We start from the raw sequence: 20,785 nt of genomic DNA, 5'->3' as shown, positions 1-20,785 counted from the left end.
AAAGGATGGAATCCAGCTGTCATAGATGCTCCTATTTTGCCTTTGTTGCTTTCTGTGGCTTTCTAACTGCTGTCGTTGCTGTTGGATTGACTCCAAACCCTATTCCTGGAAGCTCAAGGTGGCTTTTTTGATGTTTGGACCAGCAAGGCTACACCATCTGTTTCCTGCAGGGGCCTGTCTTCCTCTTCAAGGAACATTTTGGGTGCAGCCAGAGGCTAAAGGTATTGAGAAAGGCCCCAGGTTGAGTAGAGGGCTGTTTTCTTGCCAAGGAAATGTTAGGGGAAAGTGGGAGATGAAAAGTGAAACGGTTAGAAATATCACTTTGAGTGATAAATGACTATTGTGAAAAATGTTTCTGTTTGTTAGAAATGCTCATTCCCTCTCAAAAAAAAGGTAAGGAAAATTAAATATAAATATCCACTTTTAAAAAAAAATTAGTGGTAGACTTGCTTTTAGTTCCTCCCCCTCTTCCTTTCTTTAAACCGTATTTTGACCTTTTTGCCCACGAGAAACATGGACAAATTTTTAATATTTCCCTTCCATTTATACATTTCTTTCCCTTCCAGCCTTTTCCCAGGGAAACACCAGCGTGCAGCTTTCAGAGCACTCTGTGAAGCTCTGGTCCCTTCTGTGCCTGCAGGAATCTCCGTTGCCAACCGCCTCCTCCGGCTATGCAGCAGGCAACATAGGAGAGGGAATAGAGGAGCATCTCAGCCCTTCCTCTTGCAACACTTTACACAGGCTGCCTAAAAGTTCATTGCATAGCTCAGTGCTTGGAGCATTGGGCCTGGAAACACAGGTTTTGACCTTGGTCTAGTGGGTTATTAGTTAGGAATGAGCCTAGCACACAGGTCTTCCCTTCTGGGGTAACTTAAATGATCTCCCTACATGCCCCAGGATAATTTTTGCTTGCTCTATGGCCTGATGAACATTTAAGTATACCATGCAGCTCCAAAAGCCTTGCAGAGTTCTCTTGGCTCAAGCCAAAGAGTTCCTGGTAAATGATCAGGTCTAAGGAAGTCTTAGGAGGTTTTATTAAGCCTTAGGAGATTTTATTAGGCCTGAGACTTGCAGAAGAACTTAGTCTCCAGCACCCACGTCCTTCTGTGGTCCAGCCTAAACTGCTTCTTGTAGACAAGCTGGATTCTTTGCTGTTCTCGGCCTCAATCTCTGCTGTGCACTGACCCGGGCAATGCTGTAGGAAACTTACATTTCCAGCCCCTCCTGTATTCTGCAGAGGGGCATTGAGTAGCTGAGGCTATATTCACAGTGCAGATGTTTCACTTCATGTCCTTTGCACTACCAGGAAAGAAAGATTTAATAGAAAAATTACTGAAAAATAGATTTTTTCCACATGGTTGCACCAAACACTGCACTTCTGCACTGCTGAAATAACAGCTCAACACCTTCCCCTAGAAGAGCATGGCCCCATTTGAACTGGCCTGCCTGAGGCTGAAAGCTCACGCTGGGGCACATTTCTGAGCACCACAGACTGAATCATGTCCTAAAGATTGCCCTGTCCTGGAACCATGAGGAGCAAAGCATTTAAAGATTGAAACCTCAGTCCCTGTTACAGCTGATCCACAGAGACTGAGCCTGAGGTCTGCTGGAGTGCTGCACTGGCACATCCAGCAAGCAGGAACCCGTATGAGGGCACGAGGGCAGCTGTCTTATTTTCTGAGATACGGTAGCCCAACTATAATTCCTCCTCTGTATAAAGGCACCATCACTCCTAAAGCCAAGATATATCAAGGGAGAAATGGAAAGTGCTTGATCACAGCACTGCTATTGCACTTGGCCAGGGAGAGACTCCTGAAACCAACATTTTAAGGAAAGGATGAATTATAAATTTTAAACCTTTCAGAATTCAAATGTGGAGACACAATGGACACCAGTGGAGACACAATGTAGAAAATCAATTCAAGAAAAATGCACTATGCATATAAGAAATTGCAGAAGGACTTTACCAGGCTGGTGAGCTGCAGTGTTTATTTCAAAGCACCTTTCTTTAAAGTGAAGTCAGCCCCTTTGTACAGAGCTGAAGACCTCTCCTTGCTATAAGCACTGAGCTCTAAACCATGCAATCCTCTGTTAACATACAGCGGGGAAGCCTGGACACACTGCCTCATTCAGGACCTCGTACAGAAGCAATAAGTGTTCTTTTCTCCCTGCAAGCCATGAATCTGCTGTGCAGTTTGTCTGTGTGTGGATATATCTGCTCTGAGAAAGGGAATAGGGTTTGGGTTAAGAGCATGGGAAGTTTTATAGCGGTTAGCCACAGGAATCACACAGGAGGTGATGGAGAAGGAAGCGGCTGTCTGTGTTGCAGGGATATGACAAATTGTCTCATGCTCTTCTGTTTCTCAGTGTGCTCCTCTCCTACTCAGGGGCTTTTCTACTCTCCTCGTGGTCCATCGCTCAATCACATTCACCTGTTATATGTCATCCTTGACTGAAGTGAGCTTCCAGACCTATTTGAGTAGGTCTCTACATGGGAATGACTTGCGTGCTGGAGTGTGTGCGTGTGCAGCACACACTTGCATGAAACTGCAAATATGCGTGTGGTCAGTGTGAATGTGTGTGTGTGAGCTGGGAATGCTGCAAGCATCCTGTGCATGTGGAAACTGGCACTTTTGCTTTCTATTTGTACTCTGCATGCGCTCCTACATTTAAGCTCTGAGTGCAAGTGAACACAGGCATGTGCGCATGAGAAGCATTCCAGGAGCGAACACATGTCTCTATATCTCTTTTCTGCGCTGGGACACCAGAGCCCTGGCCCAAGGTAGAGCCGGGCCCGTTTTCTGGTTCCTAGATGAAAAAAGACCCCAAAATCACTGGCCAGAGCCAGAGCACAGCAGAGCTTGAGAGACTGCCCAGGATGGCTGCCCGGGACAGCTCTCCCCACATGTCTGAACTACAGCAGGACAGCAGCCAGGAGAAACAGGAGCCATGCCCCATGCCCTTCTTCCAGGGATGATGGTGCCATCCTGTGGCTACAGCTGCTTTGCCTTGGCTCAACAGCACTTGCAATCAGGGAGGCATGACAGCGCAGCCCTGTAACCAGTGAGTCTTGCGCTGGACGGGAGCAGCAAATCCCCTTCCCTGCAGTTATTGCATGTCTGGGCCTCATCTGGGTTGGTGCCTATGCCCTGAAAATGGGCCCATGTGCACTTGCAAGTGCAGAAAACAGGAGTGCTGGAAGCATGTCCAGCAAACATGGGGAAGAGGATGAGGTGGTGGCATCCACCCCTGTGCCTGCCCTAGTAGGGAAAGATCTGCTTTGTGCACACACGTGCACACAGGCACTGAGAGGCTGAGACCTGAAATAATTTTGTCTAGTCTCCGTCATATCCTAGTTGCCTCTAGACCCATGTGAAAGAGGGTTATGATTCCTATGAAATCTTCTTGAAAGCAAAACACCTATACTTACGAGAAAGAATCTTCAGTAGACCAGTAGGTGTAATTCAGGTACCTTAGTGCAGTCCTCTAGTCATCTGAAATGGTAGTTGTTGCCTATGTTTAAATACCTGAGTTACACCATGGGTGTCTTCTTCAGGGCAAGAGTCCACAAAGCTCTGCTGACTGTATTAACTAGGGGCTTGGTGTAGCTGCTCACAGGTATCTGAGCCCCACTGCTCCATAGAGGAGAAAGTTCATCTCCCTATACACAGGGAATGGGGCTGTAGTGACTCTGGGGTACATCCCTGCCCCAAAAGGCAGGAGGAATCCTAGAGAGGGGTGGGAAACTGGAGTTCGTTTCAACTTTGCCACAATACCCGGTTTCCAATTTTATTTTCAGGATGCTGACGGCAAAGGCGTTGTTAACAAGGGCTGATTGCCTCATCAAAAAAGAATTTGTTTTCGCATTTGTAAAATAAGTAAAAAATGTCACATACTTTTAAAACACAGCAACTTGCATGTTAGCATATGGTGCCGTGAGGACAAGGAACTATCTGATCTGGTTCATTATACTGTACTCCACATATTTTCTCCCAGGCAGCGTCTAAACCTTTTGGAGGCACCAGGGTGAAGGTACCAGAGAAATGACAGGTGCTGGAAGTTTCCACAGACCAGGTTTCCACAGACATTTAACAGTTGCTGTGTTGTGGTGTGGCTGGAATTCCCTGTCCTCGTGCTAATGCTTATGATGTACGTGCCAGTATTTGATCTAAATACCCTTAGAAGTCAGCTATGAAAAATGTATGCTTCTAGGGCACACTTCATCTCACCCTAAAGGAGACATTGACCCCAGTCCAGGTGTTAGAAAAGGGAGCTAATTTAGCTCTAGCCCAGCTTAGCACTAGTGCCTAAAGTAGATGAAGCCTTCAGGCTGCAGGACTGAATTGTAAATGAGCTCGAGAGACTTTGCTGAGGATGTGACTGCAAAACCAGCTAGAACCAGCCCTCAAAGATACAGCACACAATGGGCAGAGGTAACGGTTAACGTTCGGATAAGATAAGGTACTATGAAGTAGGAACATAGCAACCGTCCTGGGGTGTAGACATGAACCAATCAAAAGGAAAGAGACCACTGACTCGGTAAAGAAGACTGGAAGAGACTGTCACTAGCAGGCAAGGAAATTTGACTGTAAGGAGTATAATTAATTACCCTTAAAATTTCTTTGTTCGGGGTCCCTCCCCGGAGGCACCCAGCTCAAGCTGTTACTTTGCTGTACCGTCATTTAAATAAATAATTACATTCACTGCTAGACACGTGTGAGACTCTGCTCCTTGGAAACCTAGGGTCGAACTATTTCCATGACACCAGGTGCATCAGGTCTTCTGGGACCTATTTCTGCCCACTAACAGCAACGGCAGCTTCAGTGCTTGGCTCAGATGAGGACATCTGCACTCTAGATGTGTAAGATTGGATAAATTCTATCCATTCTATCTATTCTATCCCTTTTCTCAGCTGAAGCTGAGAAATTTTAACAGCACCATATTCAGTTTACTTACTCATGCCCTGACGCTCTTATATTTTGTCAGACATTTTCCCCTAGCTCTGGACAGATTCACCTTTGCATCTGTAACTTCTGCTAATTTATATAAGTGACTGTATATATGTGGTTGGTCTGATCCTCTTGGTGCCTTGCCACTCTGCGCTATGCTCTTTAGGAAGGAAATCTGCTTCATATCAGCTTTTCGGTCATGAACGTGTAAAACAAAAGCCACATTGTGTGTAAGTTACAATTATTGGTGATATCATTTAGCCCTATACTTTTCTTATCTTGGAACTCGACTATAGTTACTCAAATGCTAGAACTCTTTTAGATAACGCGTAATGTGGCCAAGAAATTACATTTTGTTTTTAAAAATACCTCAAGCAGCATTATCATAGCTTTTTAAACTTTGCTATATATGCTTTGACTTCTTTAGCTTTACGTCAAAAAAGATTAACAAAGGAAAAACCCCTGCCTTCTCCCACTTTTTTGTAGCCTTTCTGTGTAAAACTAAACCTCGGCACACCCCAGGAACTATACATCGGCATTGCATGAGTTTATGGCACATTGGTCTCAGAGCACTGTGGCCTCCATTCAAGTGAACTGCACTGACAAGTGCTGCACGCTCCACGGTCTTTTGGAAAAACTCTGCTGTGCCTCAGAACAGTTTCTGAAACTGGCATTTGAACATGATCCTTTTTTTCTTCACAGCTTTTACTTAAAAGCCCTTTCCTTTTATACCTTTGTGATTGTGGCCAGGCCCCAAAGCACTCTCTGAAAACGGACTGAAGTAGAGCAATAGAACAGAAGCCTTTGCTAAAAATGCATGAAGGAAAAGTAGCTGACTTGCTCTCATTTCTAAAATGAAGCATGCCAGCAATGTGTGTTGCATGTTTGGTTCCAGCTTGGTGCCAGGAACAAGGAACAGCTTGTCTCAGTTTGCTTATGCAGGGCATATTTCAGTTTGCTCAGCAGTTTTTATTTTTTCCCACTGGGAGAGAAGATTTGTCCTCCAAACCTGAACAGGGGTGGGACATGAGCCTAGCACCTTGGGGATGTGACCTCAGGGAACTGCATGGGACCTTATTCTAAAGGAGGAAGATTCAGGGAAAATGGGAAGAGCACAGGGGAAGGGACCCCATCTTTCACACAGCCTCTGCTTTGCACCCAGCAACCCTAACCCTGCTCAGCTCAAGGTTTAGGGGGAACCAGGAGCTATTTCTGGGACCAGACCAGGTGCTGCATTGGTCTCCATCCTTCTTCCAGAAAAGCAAGAGTGAGGCAGTCCCTGAGGGTGGAAGAGGCATGAGCCATGGGGTGCATCTGTCTCAGCTAAGGGAGACAGACATGGGCAATTTGGTCACATTTCTGCACTCCATATGGTACTCTTTAACGAGAGTGGATTCCCCTCCCGGTGTCCTCTCAGTCTCCTCTCAGTTAAATCAGTCTTCACTTCTAGGTTATATCAATAGCGTTGCCTTCCTCTGGACTCTCTCCAACAGGTCCCCATCAGAATAGAGATGAAGGCAGCAGGACAGCCTTGGAAGTGCTCCTAATTACCAATACCACTTCATTTCCTTGCTCCACCATTTCTGGGGTGCCTTTCCCTCCTCTCCCCAGCTCTGCCACTTTGCACCAAGAAGCATAACAGTTAGAAATCTAGACACCAAGAGCACAGGAGGCATGATAGGGCCTGTGTGTCTGCAGCACTGTGAGAATGAGTGAGGGCCTGTACAGGGAGCAATATTGCAGGGAATCATGCACTGACTTGGCACCGAGGGAAAGAGAACAAGAGCTTCCCACTAGGCTTATTCTGGGAAACACATCCGACATTTTCCAGCTGCTGCAGCTCCCCTTCCTTCAGGGACTGTACAGAGACTGTACACGTGTGATAAAGATGGCTTCACTGATGGAACTGACTCTTAAGATTTAGTAGCTATTGTAAGCCTGGTAAAATGCATAACGCTGTGCATACAATTAAAGCAACTCACATTAAATGGATTGCGTGAAGCTAAGCAGTTGGTGACAGAACGGGTTTTAAGGGATTCCAGGCAGGGCCAAACAGCTGGGCAATGCCCATTCCTCCTTTCATCCTTTCCTCACATCACATAGGACAGAAGCGCCACTTGTGGTCTCTGTTGTAGTTATCAGTAGTGGAACACCAGAGCTTCCCTTTCCTCTCATTCAGGCTGGTGCATTCATTGAATTGCTGACCGTTATAGGTGAAAGGAAAAACACAAGATTTCTCAGAGGAATGTCTGGGATCTGTGGGAGAGAAAGGTACATGCATTGAGATCCTGCCAACATCGTGCTCTGAGCTCTACCTGGCCTGGAGCCTCTCTGTGTGGGATGTTTCTGTTGCAGGAGGCTAGGGTGAACACCTACCTTTAGTCACCCTGTTTGCACAACTATTATGCTCTGGTGCATGCTAAAGGTGGCCCTGGAAAAGGGATCTTAGTTCATGCTCACAGCGTGTCCACAAGGAGGAGCTGCTAATGAAGCACAAATTCACGCTCACTTTTCCCAATTAAAGGAGACTTAGAGAAAGATTAGAGAGGCAACGTTCTCTCTGGCTCAAGTATCACCATACCGTGCACCAAGGAGGAGGTTTTGGCCCAGGAAATAAAAGATCAGACCTTTGCCTCTAGAGTTCTAGTCCTTATCAAATCAAAATTACTTGTGTTGCAGCAACTAGTCAAGTTGTAGTCTGGTCATCCAGTTTAGTTTTAGCCTGGGTTACTTTGCTCTGCAACCTCATCCTTAATTGTCAGTTTTCATCTCTCTAAGTCTCCTGTAAACATGTTGGGGAATGGATGTTTCAATAACATTCATGCAGGTTCCCTGAAGACTGAGGCATAAGGCCTATTTCCCTTTGGGTCATCTTCCAGGATTGCTTTCTTTTTCCTTGATTGCATCCAAGTTCCTCAAACACGGGTCTGCAGCTGTGGAATAGGGGGACACGCTAAAGAATGGGCCTCATATTGCCAGATCTCACCCAAGACCTGAGTACTGGGTGTTTTGCCCCCCTAGATTTAGGATGGTGAACCTAGGTCCCATTCTCTGATGTCCCAGAGATGCTTTGAGAGGGACTGCAGCCCTACCAATGTAGGAGCATAAACTCCATGTTTTGTGCTGGTCATAGTTGCTTGTTGTAGCACACCAGAATTTTCCAGGCAGCCTCTCACTCTGGATGCAGGAATGGTGCAACTTGTCCATGTAAATAAATGGGAACACACATTTGGACTCTCTGTTATTCCAGGATATATCTGCAAAACAGGACCAAAATCCACCAGGGTAATTCGCAGATGAACATAGGTTAGAAACTTTCCCCTAAATCTCCTGCCTAGTCCCCTATGCATACAAACTGCTCAGAAAGACACCAGATCTGTAGCTGCATAGATGCAGCATAACATCACAAGCTGTTCCACAGGTTAATGCTCATTGTTTTTAAAAAACAGTTGACCCCTACAGCCCCGGCATAACTCTGTTTAGCTCCAACATTTAATGAGTTAATGCTTCCCTATCCATATTCAGATTCTTGTAGAGTGGGATCAAAGCACAATTATTATCCTTCTTATAACTTCTAATCATTTTCTTTTTCCTAGTGTTACTGTCTTCCCCTCACCTGCGTCGTTCCTTTTTTCCTACTGAATTCAGGCTGACATACACCAACTGTTACCTGACCCTTGTATTTTTAATCTGCTTCTTACTGGGAGGAGAACAGAGGAAAGGAGATATTTACAGGTTTCAGGGCAATAGCTCCAGAGTTTATCTTGATCATAATTGCCTGTTGTAGCGCACCACAGATTTCCAGCACTATCATTTATTTTGATGCAGCTATAAAATAGCTGTTTCTTGTAGATGAAAGGAAAAACACAGCTTTCACCATTGGAATTTCCTCCATACTCTAGAAATAGAAAGAAGAGCAAGAAGAGTGTAATTTGGAGAATGAATAGAAAACAAAATTTTACTTTGTATTTTCTTGAGTAATAAGTAAGTTTTCACAGCTTTGATTTTTTGCATCATTTCTCTAAATTCAGATCGAAAGCCTTGGCCGCCTCAAGTCTTTGCAGTAGATGACCATCAGCAATAAAAACGGGTGAGACAGAAGGAATGCATGTATTTTATCTTGTTACCATAGAATTGTCATGGAAAATGACAAATAATATTTGGAGATGTTCCTTGGCTTTGAGAAGACATGAGTGAAGTGTGGCCTGCAAAATTAGGATAGGTATGTAGCAAATGAAGTGAGACTAACTATTTACTGTCTCTTCCAGAATAAAAACCAGTGGCCAGTGAAGGAAACTTGAAGCAACAAGGCCCAAAAGAGGTGTTTCTCTGTACAACATGCAATATATCTGCAGAGCTCCTTGACAAAGGGTGTTCTAGATGAAGGAAATATTCATGAGTTTCAGGAGGAACTAGGAAAGTACTTCAAAGAGAGTACCTCTGGGGATGTCACTAAACAGACCAACTCTTCCAGCAGCGATTGTTAATAGAATAAGTATTAGCCCATCTACATCTAATTCAATTCTCTTGCAGACATGGCTTTAGGTTCAGTCCTGTCTACTGTACTCTCCCAAGAAGCACAATTCAGGCACCCACACAGCTTCCCAGGCATGGGCTGGATCCTGAACTCCCCTGCCAACCCTGCACTGTGCCCACCTTTGAAAGCCTCTGTGATGTTGCCAGGCTCACCTCAGATATTGGATATATTACTGGCTCTTATTGGGATGTTTTGAGGCAAGAAATGCTGTGATGAGAATAGTAGAGGCATATTGAAATGCTGCAGTTTCCACAGTGAATTCTTGGTATGTCAGATAGAATGGGCTAATCTGAATAAATACTTATATGGTGGGATTGAACTCTCTGGACTTTAGAGATCTACAGTAAAGACAGCCCTAAAACACTCTTGAAGAGAAATTCTTCTCATTAGAAAGTACAAGTTTAACCTAGGTCAGGTGCCTCCTAGCTAGAGATGTCTGCTTTCCTCTGCTATCTATGAGAGCAGCCTAGGTAGCTAACCTGAAATTACGTGAGATAAATCCAGCCCTTAGTGCCAACAAGTAGTTGTTTCCAGCCCAGATGCATTCAGTTTCTCTCCCTTTCATCTTATTTTATTGTCTGCTGGGTTAGAGCACTTTCCTCTAATGCAGTTGTACAAAGATAGGGATACGCTGCCATTGTCATGGATAAGCTGAAAGGATCAAAATTGCTTGCTAAAGGCAGGTCCAAACCCAAACTCCTTTTCATACCTGTTTCTGGGATCTTTGTGGCTTCCCAGTATCAGAGCAGAGCACCTAGTTCCCATAAGGACCTCCAGAACCAAGAAAAGGAATAAAAGCATCCTGGAGAATAGGATTTTCTCTATCTACATTATCTCAGACCTATGCCAGAGTATCCTGGACACTATGATGCTAACTTTGCCATCATTTATCTGTAAGTCCTGAGCTGTTCTCTCCAAACACCAGAAATGACCCAAGTGGAATTAATTCCCACTAGTGCTTGTAGCCAAGCCTACCCACTTCCTCCCCAAATGACCAGAATCCTGCACCCTTCTGGGCGTGACAGAGCACACCCTTGCACCATGTGACAGAGGCCAAGACCACCCAGAGAAAGCTCCCTCCTTACCTGCCGTAGAACAGTAGTGCCACTGATTGTTATAGTTGCTGGTGGAGGAGCACCAGTACCTCCCATCTTGCGAGCCAACATCTGTACAGCCATGGTACAGCTTGGCTTGGTATTTGAATGGGAAGACGCAAGGGAGGTTCCCACTGTTTGTACCAGACACTAGTTGGGGGAAGGATGAGATGGAAGAAAAGATTTGGTTAAGTAGAAGTAGGAGAATGGTCTTTGCCCTACAGTTTGTATCAGGGAATGTTTCTGACCATCCGCAGTTGGGGCTGTGAGTTTCAGCTTTGCCATTTTTAACACCTCACACTAATACTCTCTCCCTATGGGCACCGTCCAGTTCCCCATGTCCCTTTGGGCACTCAGCATCCTCCATGCTCAACCGGCTAGGCACCAAGCCTGGGACTGAGGGACTGCATTTTTCCTATTTTCATTAGCACTTTCTGAGTTGGTCAGCCCCATCATGTGGGGCTGAGAATAGTCTTGGAAAAGGGGGCAGGTTGCAGAAATTAATGTTAAACATTTTTCCTTCCAGTTTTGAGGCCTTAAAGAGCACCCCACTGCTCAGCTAGTCAAGATAAGAATTGGGGAAATCATGAAACTGATTTTGAATATTTTCCCCTATCTCTTCATGCACGTTCAAAATTTTTAAGATATATAAAGTCAGTTTTCTTCCCTTCTCTCCTTCCTTTTTCCTTCTCTTCAGTACAAAATTTGCATCTCACACCTACTTTTCCCTGTTGTCTTAGGCACTGCTGCTGGAGATGAGTCCAGTGGAACGGGTGTAGAATACATGAGTGTCCAGAGATGCCCCTGCTTGCCTTATTGCCTTCTTTGCCTGCCTTCATCCCTTGCACTCTCACCCCTACTTATAAAGAGCAGCGGTGGGGGTTTTGGGGAGGATAATTTCCTTTTCCAATTTCAAGAACAGCAATGTGACCATCCTGAGAAAGGAGAATGGCCTGGCAAAGGTCTCCTCTGCTGGATGTCTTCTCACTGCCTCCTAAGTCCCATATATCCCCACAAGTGTTGTCCATCTCAGTTTGTCTGGAGATTACCAATGCCAGCTTTGCCTTAGCTACCAGTCCTGATCCTGCCAGATCCCTGGGTGAATTTTCCCTTCATAATCCCGGTGATGAATTGGAGTGAAGGAGCTGTCCCACTTGTGGCAATTTAACTGTCTCAGCTTTACTGTGAACTCAGGTGTTGCCCTGTCCTGCCTCTGCAGCAAAAACAGCTGTGACTTGCTGAGCTCTCTAACTCCCCATATCCTTACCAGAGGCCTGGCAGTATGTCCATTTGGGATTCTGCTCATAATTGCTGCTCAAAGAGCACCATGGAAGCCCTTTGGATGACCCATCAGTTGTGCAGGAGGTGTAGGTCTGACCCTTGTAGGTGAAGGGGAAGACGCAGGGTCCTGTTGGGTTTGAGCTCAGCACTAGGCGCCAGAGAGAAAAATGTCAGTGCTGCACATATTCAGCAATGGTCAGGAAAGAGAAATTGTGCAAGGAACATTGTACTCACTGATGTCAGGACAGTAGCTCCAACGATGGTCACGGTCATAGCTGTCTGTGGTGGCACACCAGAATTGCCCATCCTTCGTGTTCTCATTGGTGCAGGTGTAGAATGATCGTTTCTTGTATAAAAAAGGGAAGAAGCAGGGCTGGCCACCTGAGCTGCCCCCATGCTCTGTGGGGAGAGAAGAGGATACAGTAAGAAAAGTGCTTGGCGTTGCACAGAATTTTTTCTGGAGCATACCCTTCCCTGGAGAGCTGGCACTTTCAAGAGACAAAGTAAAAGAGCTGCGGGAATGCTGCCCTAGATAGATAGATGCATCCCCAAATCCATTTCCAGGAATTTGGGTGTCTAAAGCCCTCTAGACTGGCTCTAGCACCTCTGAAAGAGAACTCAACCTCATCTAATGGTAAAGGAGGTCTCCAAGAATTGCTCTGTGAAGCTTTCTGCTTCCCAAGGATGGTTCAGGAACAAGGTGACTTGCTTAAATTAGACTTGTAAATCTTCTATGTCTGGAGACCAAGAAGGGTGTGTGTAGCTTGGGGTGAATTTGGCATGCTTCTGCCAGTTCCTTTCACCTCTGCTCTCAAACCAATGGTCCCAAACGAACCCCACACCCAGCACAAGGACATCTCATAATCTGCCTTACTGAGCCCTTAGCACCCATGTGAGCTCACTGACTGTTCCACAAATTCAAGCCTGAATTAAACAAAGGAAGATGGAGGATTGGAGAAGGTGGAGGTGTTGGTCAGAGCAAGCCTTTTCATGGGCTCCCTGTACAGTTCGTCATCATATCCAGGGACAAGCATTTGGCTGATGCCTTATGTCTCTTGTTCCTAGTGCTAAGTTCAAACTTGACAGACTCCTGCATCTTCTTATTCGTCTATTAAGATCTGACCTACACCTCCTGCACAACTGATTGGGAGTTCTGGATCTCCCTGAGCAACAGCTATGAGTGGGATCCCAAATGGACACACTGTGAGGCTTCTGGTAATGATGTGACTATTTACAGCCTTCAGGAGCAAGGTCCTTTTACATGCTATACTGGAGATAATGAATAGTGAGCAAGTAAGAGAGGGAGAAAGTTGAAGGTGACTAAACTGAATTTCTCAAGGGGTAAAGAGCTAGGGTGAGTTCATCTACCTTAAAAGTTGAGATCTGGATACTCAGCTGATTGGAGAGGCAGACACTTCCCAAACCACATCCTAAGGTGGGACTCCAACCTCACTCTAGCCTCATGCCATAATCCCAGGTAGACCCAGGCATCCAGATGGTTATTAAGAAGAGGTAAGATCCAGGCGGAGTTAAGTGCATTAAAAGTGGGGGCAGCCCATTCCCGCACACACCTACACTGGGCCCATGCATCATAACCCAAAAGGACAGGCACTTGGACAAAGTAGCCATGGTCTGTATGACTATAGATACCTGCTTTTATAGGGGATCAGTCATTCCCTGGAAGCACCTGCTTTTCCCACTGATTATAAAGGGGGAGACTAGCACAGATGTAGATCTCTAAAGCTGAATCTGAAAAAACCTGACTATAAAACTCCCTAAATTGGCCGACACACTTGACTCATTTCTTTGCTGCGTGAGGCTATTTGCATGGTGTGGCCATCTATCCTCACCATGGCAACTCTGAAAACAGGGAGAGGTACAAATGGGGCAGGGTCTGGCACTCACCTTGCAAGGTGCAATACTTCCATTTACCATCCAGATCGTAGCTGCTTGTTGTGGCACACCAGGGAGTTCCCTTGCTGCTCCCATCCTTGGTGCAGGAGGAGTAGGCGCTCTTCTTGTAGATGAAGGGGAAGACACAGGAAATGGGATCACTGCCTTGGAATGAAAGAGAGAGAGATAAAGTATCAGAACCCTAGCGAGGAATTCAGGGTGAAGGAAGAAGAGTGCACCAGCTCCACTAAAGGAAAAAGCTCCTCTGCAGATCATGAAGGTAGCAAAGTAAATCCTTCTGTGGGACATGGCTTGACGCAGAGAATGGTGACAAACTGCAAGAAACTCAAGACTTAAAGGGTTTTCAGCTTGTGTAGGTAAGAAGCAATGCCTCTTAACTCTTTCATATGGGGAGAGACTTCATCGATAAATTGTTTTTCACAGTTATAGTAAGGTTCAACTATGTTAAATTTAATACGTGATAAAATACTTGATTAAGATACATTTAAATAAAACAGCTTTTGTTTTCCCGCTCTCCTGACTTTCTCTTACCTTGACTGACCCATCATCTTACTCCTAGCAGAATTCACCTGACAGACCTCATAGGTATCTTGTAGATGGTGGTTGTCCTTGCTGAGCTTGTACTGATCACCATATACAGCTAAACTCCTCTTGCAGAGAAGGAAACAAATACCACCTGAATGTCTTCTGCACCTAGATCTGTCTAGATGCATCCTTCCTAGCCCAGATGCCCTAGTGCAGATGACTGACCTGAAAAGGAGAAAGGTTAAGGAATTACCTGTGTCAGCCAAGCACAGGGGCAGAGCAAGCAGTCCTCCAAGAAGGAAAATAAACCTCAGTGACATCTTCTGCATGTCCTTTGGAGCTGCCTTCTGCTGCAGCTGCCACCCACAACGTAGCCTTGACATCTGTCTGCAGCCACATTTATTCAGTGACAGTGAAAGTAGGAAGCAAGCCCAGAGGAGGGACAAATTTTTTTTTCCCCTGCCCCAAAGTTAGAAGTGATTTTGATTATTCTCCCTGCCCAACAGCTTGGAGAAAATTGGGACCAGGGAATCAAAAGGAGAGGCAGAGGGGACCGTATCTCAGCTAGGGTGAATCAGCAAGGATTTCAGAAGATTTTCATACTCAACTTAACTTAAGGAAAATGAGGAACGGGGGACGTTGGGGCGGAGGGAGGTAGAGAGGAGTGGAGAGAATTCAGAAACAGGGACCTGTTGCAGACAGATGCAGTATGAGGAAGATTAGGGGTTATGGAAAATATTTTTGGAGGATGTGGAATTTGGGACAATGCAGGATTGGAGGTGCATGGGGTAGTGCTGGGGGAGGATACAGGGACTGTATTGATGCAGGCACTGCAAGTGCAGAAATTTTAACTTCAGCTTCAAAAAATGCCATCAAGGGAGATATGGAGATGGCTCAATTACCAGCCCTGTGACACTACCATTGCTCCCTTGCTTTTTTTGCAACCCCAAATATGAGACTCAGGTGACTCTGCGGTGTTTTTTAAAGGACCCAGCAAACCAAGATTCTGCACACAAACCTGCAGGCCTGTGTTGCTGAAAAGCAGACTCATCACAGTGCCTGTGACTCCCTGGGCCCTAAAGTGTTGGAATATGTCTCAGCTCCACTGCAAGGCTAGGAAGATGGTTTTCTGTCAGCAAGGATGGCAAATGACTCATCCTCTGTAACACCTGCGCAAATTCCTCTGCCATTGTTGGGTGGAAAAGTGCAAAACACCACAGCTGGAGAGCACTGGGTGATTCTGTATTTCTTGAAGACACATCCGAGACATAGAGACATAAAGTGATTGTCTGCAGTCATATGGAAAAAAGTGTGTGGCAGGAATGGGCATTAAATCGGGTACTTTCTTGGTTGAGATTGGGAACTGGCGTGACTGATGTCTGAACGTTTCTTATGTGCTGACAGAAACTGAGATTGACTTTTGAGTCAAACCAATCTCACTCTTACCTGCAGGCCCCTCAAACTTGTTTTGCCCACCTTGTGAGCAAGAGGGGCAGATTTAACAAGGCATTTGCAAATTTGTAATTATGAAGATGCAATTTATGCTGCCGATATGAATTTCATAGTGCAATACAGCAACCAACATTTTTAGCAACTTACATTTGAAATATACATAAGGGAAGTATCTAGAAATAGATGCAAAAGACATGTTTTAGGGCAGCTTCTTTGGAGTGTTCTCCAGACAGTGTCTTCTCCAAGCTCTGCACACAGAATAGCCCCTCCGCCTGTTTTTCAGAAGCAGCCAGCTCATGTGACTTGGAAGTATTTTCCCTGTCACATGCTATTTGCAATTCCCAAAGCCATTCTGTTGGTCATGACACTGCTAACCAAACGGGTTCTTTGGCATTCATTATGGGGAAGCTCTGAGATGTACCTGCCACTGAACCTTTAGACCTTTCCATAGGCAAGCAAGTCCAGGTAGCTGCAGTATGCCAAAGTAAATACAAGAGGACTTAGAATAAACCAATACAATGGATACTCACCATCAACACTTACGCAAACCTTTTCAAGGAGCTTCATTACAAAATTACTTGCATTATGTAGCAAGCCTCTTAAATCAATTTTCTTGACATAAAGAGAGGACATGGAAATGTGACCCTAATTGTTTAAAAGGGCTGCAAGTGATCCATAGAATCTGTGGATAATTCATTGTTTACATTAATTTTACCAAGAAGTAAAGTAAACAAGAAGATACAAAGCCACTTGGAGTCGCACCAAAAAGGGAATAAAAAGAGTACATAAGCAGGAGCTGTTTGAAAATCCGCTTCATATTTCAAAAACAAACAAACAAACAAAAAAAAGTTTGCAAATAACCACAGTCAGAAGAAGTGAAGGAGGACCTGGGCTTCCTGAGGTGCCACTTTCAATCCCATTCAGCAACTTAGCCTTGTGTCCCCAAGTTGCTTGGACCATCTCTTACAACACCTTCATATCCAGACAATGTAAGGTCCTTTTGGAATAAAGCTGACCCCCTTTTTGCGTGCATTGCTAGTGGAGCATTTAGAAAATACCTGTAATTTGACGTATGATTATATGGCTGCATTATATCAGATATGATTATATGGCAGTACTAGTTGCATTCTGTTTGTTTCTAATTAATGGCATTAAACCCCACTGTCCTTGGGTCTTGAGAAGTGCATTTAATTGCCCTGGTGGAGGAAGACCTTCCCCTAGTCCTCTTCCCATAATGCAGTCATGAAGATTTTTTTTGTGAAAAAGGAGAGGAACTGCTGCCTTCTTTATTGCTGTAGCAGCATCTCTTCTTTTCCTGGGACACTTTTTTTAATGACCCAAGCAAGTTCTCTGAATTCACTGTTCCCTTCCTTTTAGAGAATGTAGCACTTTTACGGCCCAACCTCAGCACAGTTTGACACATGAGAAAAGGTCTCCAGAACATCCCACAAAGGCTCGTGGCAGTAGGCAGGCTGGAGCGGTTATGGGGTTTTCAGATGAGGTGCAAGAACGTGTAGTGTTAAAGGGACATGGGAAGAAATGGAAGCACTGCAGGGGGGGGCCTTCCTTGGAGGTTTAATGGTATGTTTGGAGGAAAAGGGAGAAACTCATCTGGGAAACTGAGGGGTCATGGGAGAAAAGTGGGGTTCTTCCAGCGGAGGTGAAGTTAAGGGCGAGTCTGCCCAAAAGGACCTGCACAGAGCTATGCGCTGGTGAGCTCTCCATGACCTAGTCCATGCCCTCCCCTCCACGGGAAAGGGATGACGACCGGACTTTGGTTTTTGTTAATCATTGTTCCAGGATGGTGGCACAAGGGCAGAAACCTTTTTCTGCTCTGAAGCAGATGGAAAGTGGATTTCCCCACCTTCTCTTACAGAGTTCAGAGGTCTCCAGGAAGTCTTGGTCAGAAATTACTAGAAAGCTTTGGCAGGAGCTGACCTGTGAGCCTGCACACCTCTAGCCTCAGCCTCTTCTCGCTGTGGTCTCTGCACCCGTTCCTGCCCCTATGTTTGCAGGGAAAAGAAATGGCATCATCAGAGCGGTGTTTGGCTGAACCAGGCAGCTTGCTAGCCACCCTGGAGGGTTGCACCTAAAAGCACATACAGTGCTTTTGAGTAACTAAAAATTATGCACCCACATACGATTGAGCTGCCAGATTCCCTTTATGTTTTGTGGGGAGAGACAGGGATTCGCCTCCGAAAAGAATGGACATCTGACAACTCTGATAATCCCATATGGATGTATTCCTGCTCTCCATCATCTATAACAGGAAAAAGCTGAGCACCTCCAGAGCAGACCCAGAAACACGATTTATGCTGAAAAAAAATCACCCTTTGGTATTTCTTATTTTAATTAACCATTCCATGCTTACCCAAAGGAGGTAATATGTAACCTTTAGGTGACACCTGTGAAAAAAATCCTCTTTTACTTTCACTTCCAAAACAAATACTGATGATTTGGTTGCTTTTTGGTTTCCTTGTTTTCCAAATTTCTACCCAGCTGGGGATTCCATTTTGTGAACTGCAACAAGAAGACAAATTGCACAGCTTCCTTGCTAGCGTGATGTTTGATGTCTTTTCCATTTTCTCATGAATGTATTTTCTTTAATGAGCTTTCATTTCTCTAATAATAATTTTTGCTTTGAATTCAGGTCAATTCTCTGGGTCAGACTGGAGGTTCTTTCTGAAATCTTAGTGCTGAAAAAATGAAAACATTAGTCACACCTCTGCATCATGTTTTAAAAGGCTAGCACACATTAATTCATTTTTAGTTTCAAATATCGTTAAATTTATAATAACATTGACTTCAGAAATGTAGTTTGGAATTGCTGCATGTTGTTATTTTAAATATTTGATTATTGTTATAACAATAAAAGACACCTTAAATGCCCTGGCTGCAATTTAAAACCCTTTTCTTTTTCAGTAGAGATGGTTAATGCTTTTTTCTATAAGAAAATTTAAAAATATCTAAAATTTAATGTATGCTTTTTCAGTTTTCCCTGTCATTTAAGTAATCAAACATTATTTATAATATTTTCATGCATTTTAATAAAATGAAATATATATTTTTAAAAGCAGATTACTACCTTGCTTTTTAACCAGCAATACAGACATGTCAATGTGTTTAAAAATACATTTTTTACCTAACTTTTTATAATTATTTAGGGCATTATACTTACTTACCTTTTGGAGGTAGGCAACTGTCGATTAACTATGTATACTATACATTTTAAGCTGCACCAACTATTACCTGTTGCATATAAAACACTGGATAGATTTCCTTTAGGTCTGTCCGAAAAATTTAGATACCTACCTGGACTGCAAGGAAAAGTTAAATTTTGATAATAGTTTGGAGGCTTTTCCTTTACCTCTTAATTTTGCACAAAGGCCAAATATTTGCTGGGGAATATTTGCTGTCTGTCTCCTTTCCTATTTGGGGCTTTGTTAAGCTTTAGTGGGAGCTCTCGTTCTACCCTTAAAAAACTCACTGTGCTCTTAAAAAAACTTTTAAAAAATCTACTCTTAAAAAAAAATCTGTTTTTCAATTATTGTGATACTGGCAATTTTTTTTTTCTTTTCCTTTTTCCTCTATGAATCAGGCCTGTTAGCGGGTCATTGGCAAAGCTACACAGGCAGAAGGACTTATATTCCACTGCAATTACAAAATTACTGTAAAGGCATGGTCTCCTCTCTTCCTTTAGCTGTAAGAACTATCATGCATAAAATAAAAATAGCTTTTTAAATTTCTTTTCAGTAAAAGAAGGTTATGAGAGGAGATGTTAAAAAACAGGAAGAGGAACATGAAAAGGTACAGTTACTCGTTTTGCTTCATGAAATAGTATAATCATTCATTTGTAAAAAAATAGGAGCATGTTATTCTTTTCAAAGGTTTTTGCTAAATATTTTTTTTAGTTCAAACAACAAAAGGTTAACTTCATTCCTCAAGCCATTGTTAATGGAATACCTGCGGTCAGATAACGTTCCACTTTGAAGTGTTTAAACATTTCTTAATCATATTTTTCTCTCATGTTTACTTTGAAAACAAAACACAGTCTAAAGGGAAATCACTGTTTTAGCTATTTCTCTTAAAAAAAAAGCTGTTCTATGACATCAAATCCAACATTTGCTACTTCTCAAACACTCTTCATATACTCTGTGTACCTTATTTATTTTTCAGTCTGCTTTTCACAGCACATTCTGCTACGTAAAGTTTTCAAAATAGATCTCCTTTTAGAAAATACCTGTAATTTGACGTATGATTATATGGCTGCATTATATCAGATATGATTATATGGCAGTACTAGTTGCATTCTGTTTGTTTCTAATTAATGGCATTAAACCCCACTGTCCTTGGGTCTTGAGAAGTGCATTTAATTGCCCTGGTGGAGGAAGACCTTCCCCTAGTCCTCTTCCCATAATGCAGTCATGAAGATTTTTTTTGTGAAAAAGGAGAGGAACTGCTGCCTTCTTTATTGCTGTAGCAGCATCTCTTCTTTTCCTGGGACACTTTTTTTAATGACCCAAGCAAGTTCTCTGAATTCACTGTTCCCTTCCTTTTAGAGAATGTAGCACTTTTACGGCCCAACCTCAGCACAGTTTGACACATGAGAAAAGGTCTCCAGAACATCCCACAAAGGCTCGTGGCAGTAGGCAGGCTGGAGCGGTTATGGGGTTTTCAGATGAGGTGCAAGAACGTGTAGTGTTAAAGGGACATGGGAAGAAATGGAAGCACTGCAGGGGGGGGCCTTCCTTGGAGGTTTAATGGTATGTTTGGAGGAAAAGGGAGAAACTCATCTGGGAAACTGAGGGGTCATGGGAGAAAAGTGGGGTTCTTCCAGCGGAGGTGAAGTTAAGGGCGAGTCTGCCCAAAAGGACCTGCACAGAGCTATGCGCTGGTGAGCTCTCCATGACCTAGTCCATGCCCTCCCCTCCACGGGAAAGGGATGACGACCGGACTTTGGTTTTTGTTAATCATTGTTCCAGGATGGTGGCACAAGGGCAGAAACCGTTTCCCTCTCCTTCTTCCCCCTCCAG

General features: G+C 44.1%; 1 protein-coding gene across 1 annotated transcript; it reads right to left on the bottom strand.

The window, feature by feature from the left end:
• Positions 1-6,850: 6,850 nt before the first annotated feature.
• On the bottom strand, positions 6,851-14,711 carry LOC104144145 (epididymal sperm-binding protein 1-like). Its single transcript, XM_009674966.2, has 8 exons — positions 14,554-14,711; positions 13,767-13,919; positions 12,096-12,260; positions 11,848-12,009; positions 10,572-10,730; positions 8,683-8,847; positions 8,042-8,206; positions 6,851-7,205 (listed from the first exon to the last, which is right to left on the bottom strand). The coding sequence occupies exons 1-8, from the start codon at positions 14,681-14,683 to the stop codon at positions 7,045-7,047; spliced, it is 1,260 nt and encodes a 419-aa protein (XP_009673261.1). The 5' UTR covers positions 14,684-14,711; the 3' UTR covers positions 6,851-7,044.
• Between the last annotated feature and the right edge of the window lie 6,074 nt (positions 14,712-20,785).

This window comes from Struthio camelus, chromosome 34 (assembly GCF_040807025.1).
Source record: "Struthio camelus isolate bStrCam1 chromosome 34, bStrCam1.hap1, whole genome shotgun sequence".
Classification (NCBI taxonomy): Eukaryota; Metazoa; Chordata; class Aves; order Struthioniformes; family Struthionidae; genus Struthio; species Struthio camelus.
This window is presented reverse-complemented; position numbering and strand designations above follow the sequence as displayed.

Bases quoted from the DNA above. Each gene is read 5' to 3' on its own strand.
- LOC104144145 (XM_009674966.2), bottom strand. From the start codon at position 14,683: ATGTCAAGGCTACGTTGTGGGTGGCAGCTGCAGCAGAAGGCAGCTCCA. The intron at 10,731-11,847 runs GTAAGGATATGG...TCCCCCAACTAG, and splicing joins GACATACTGCCAGGCCTCTG to TGTCTGGTACAAACAGTGGG. The intron at 7,206-8,041 runs GTAGGGCTGCAG...TCTCTCCCACAG, and splicing joins GAGTTTATGCTCCTACATTG to ATCCCAGACATTCCTCTGAG.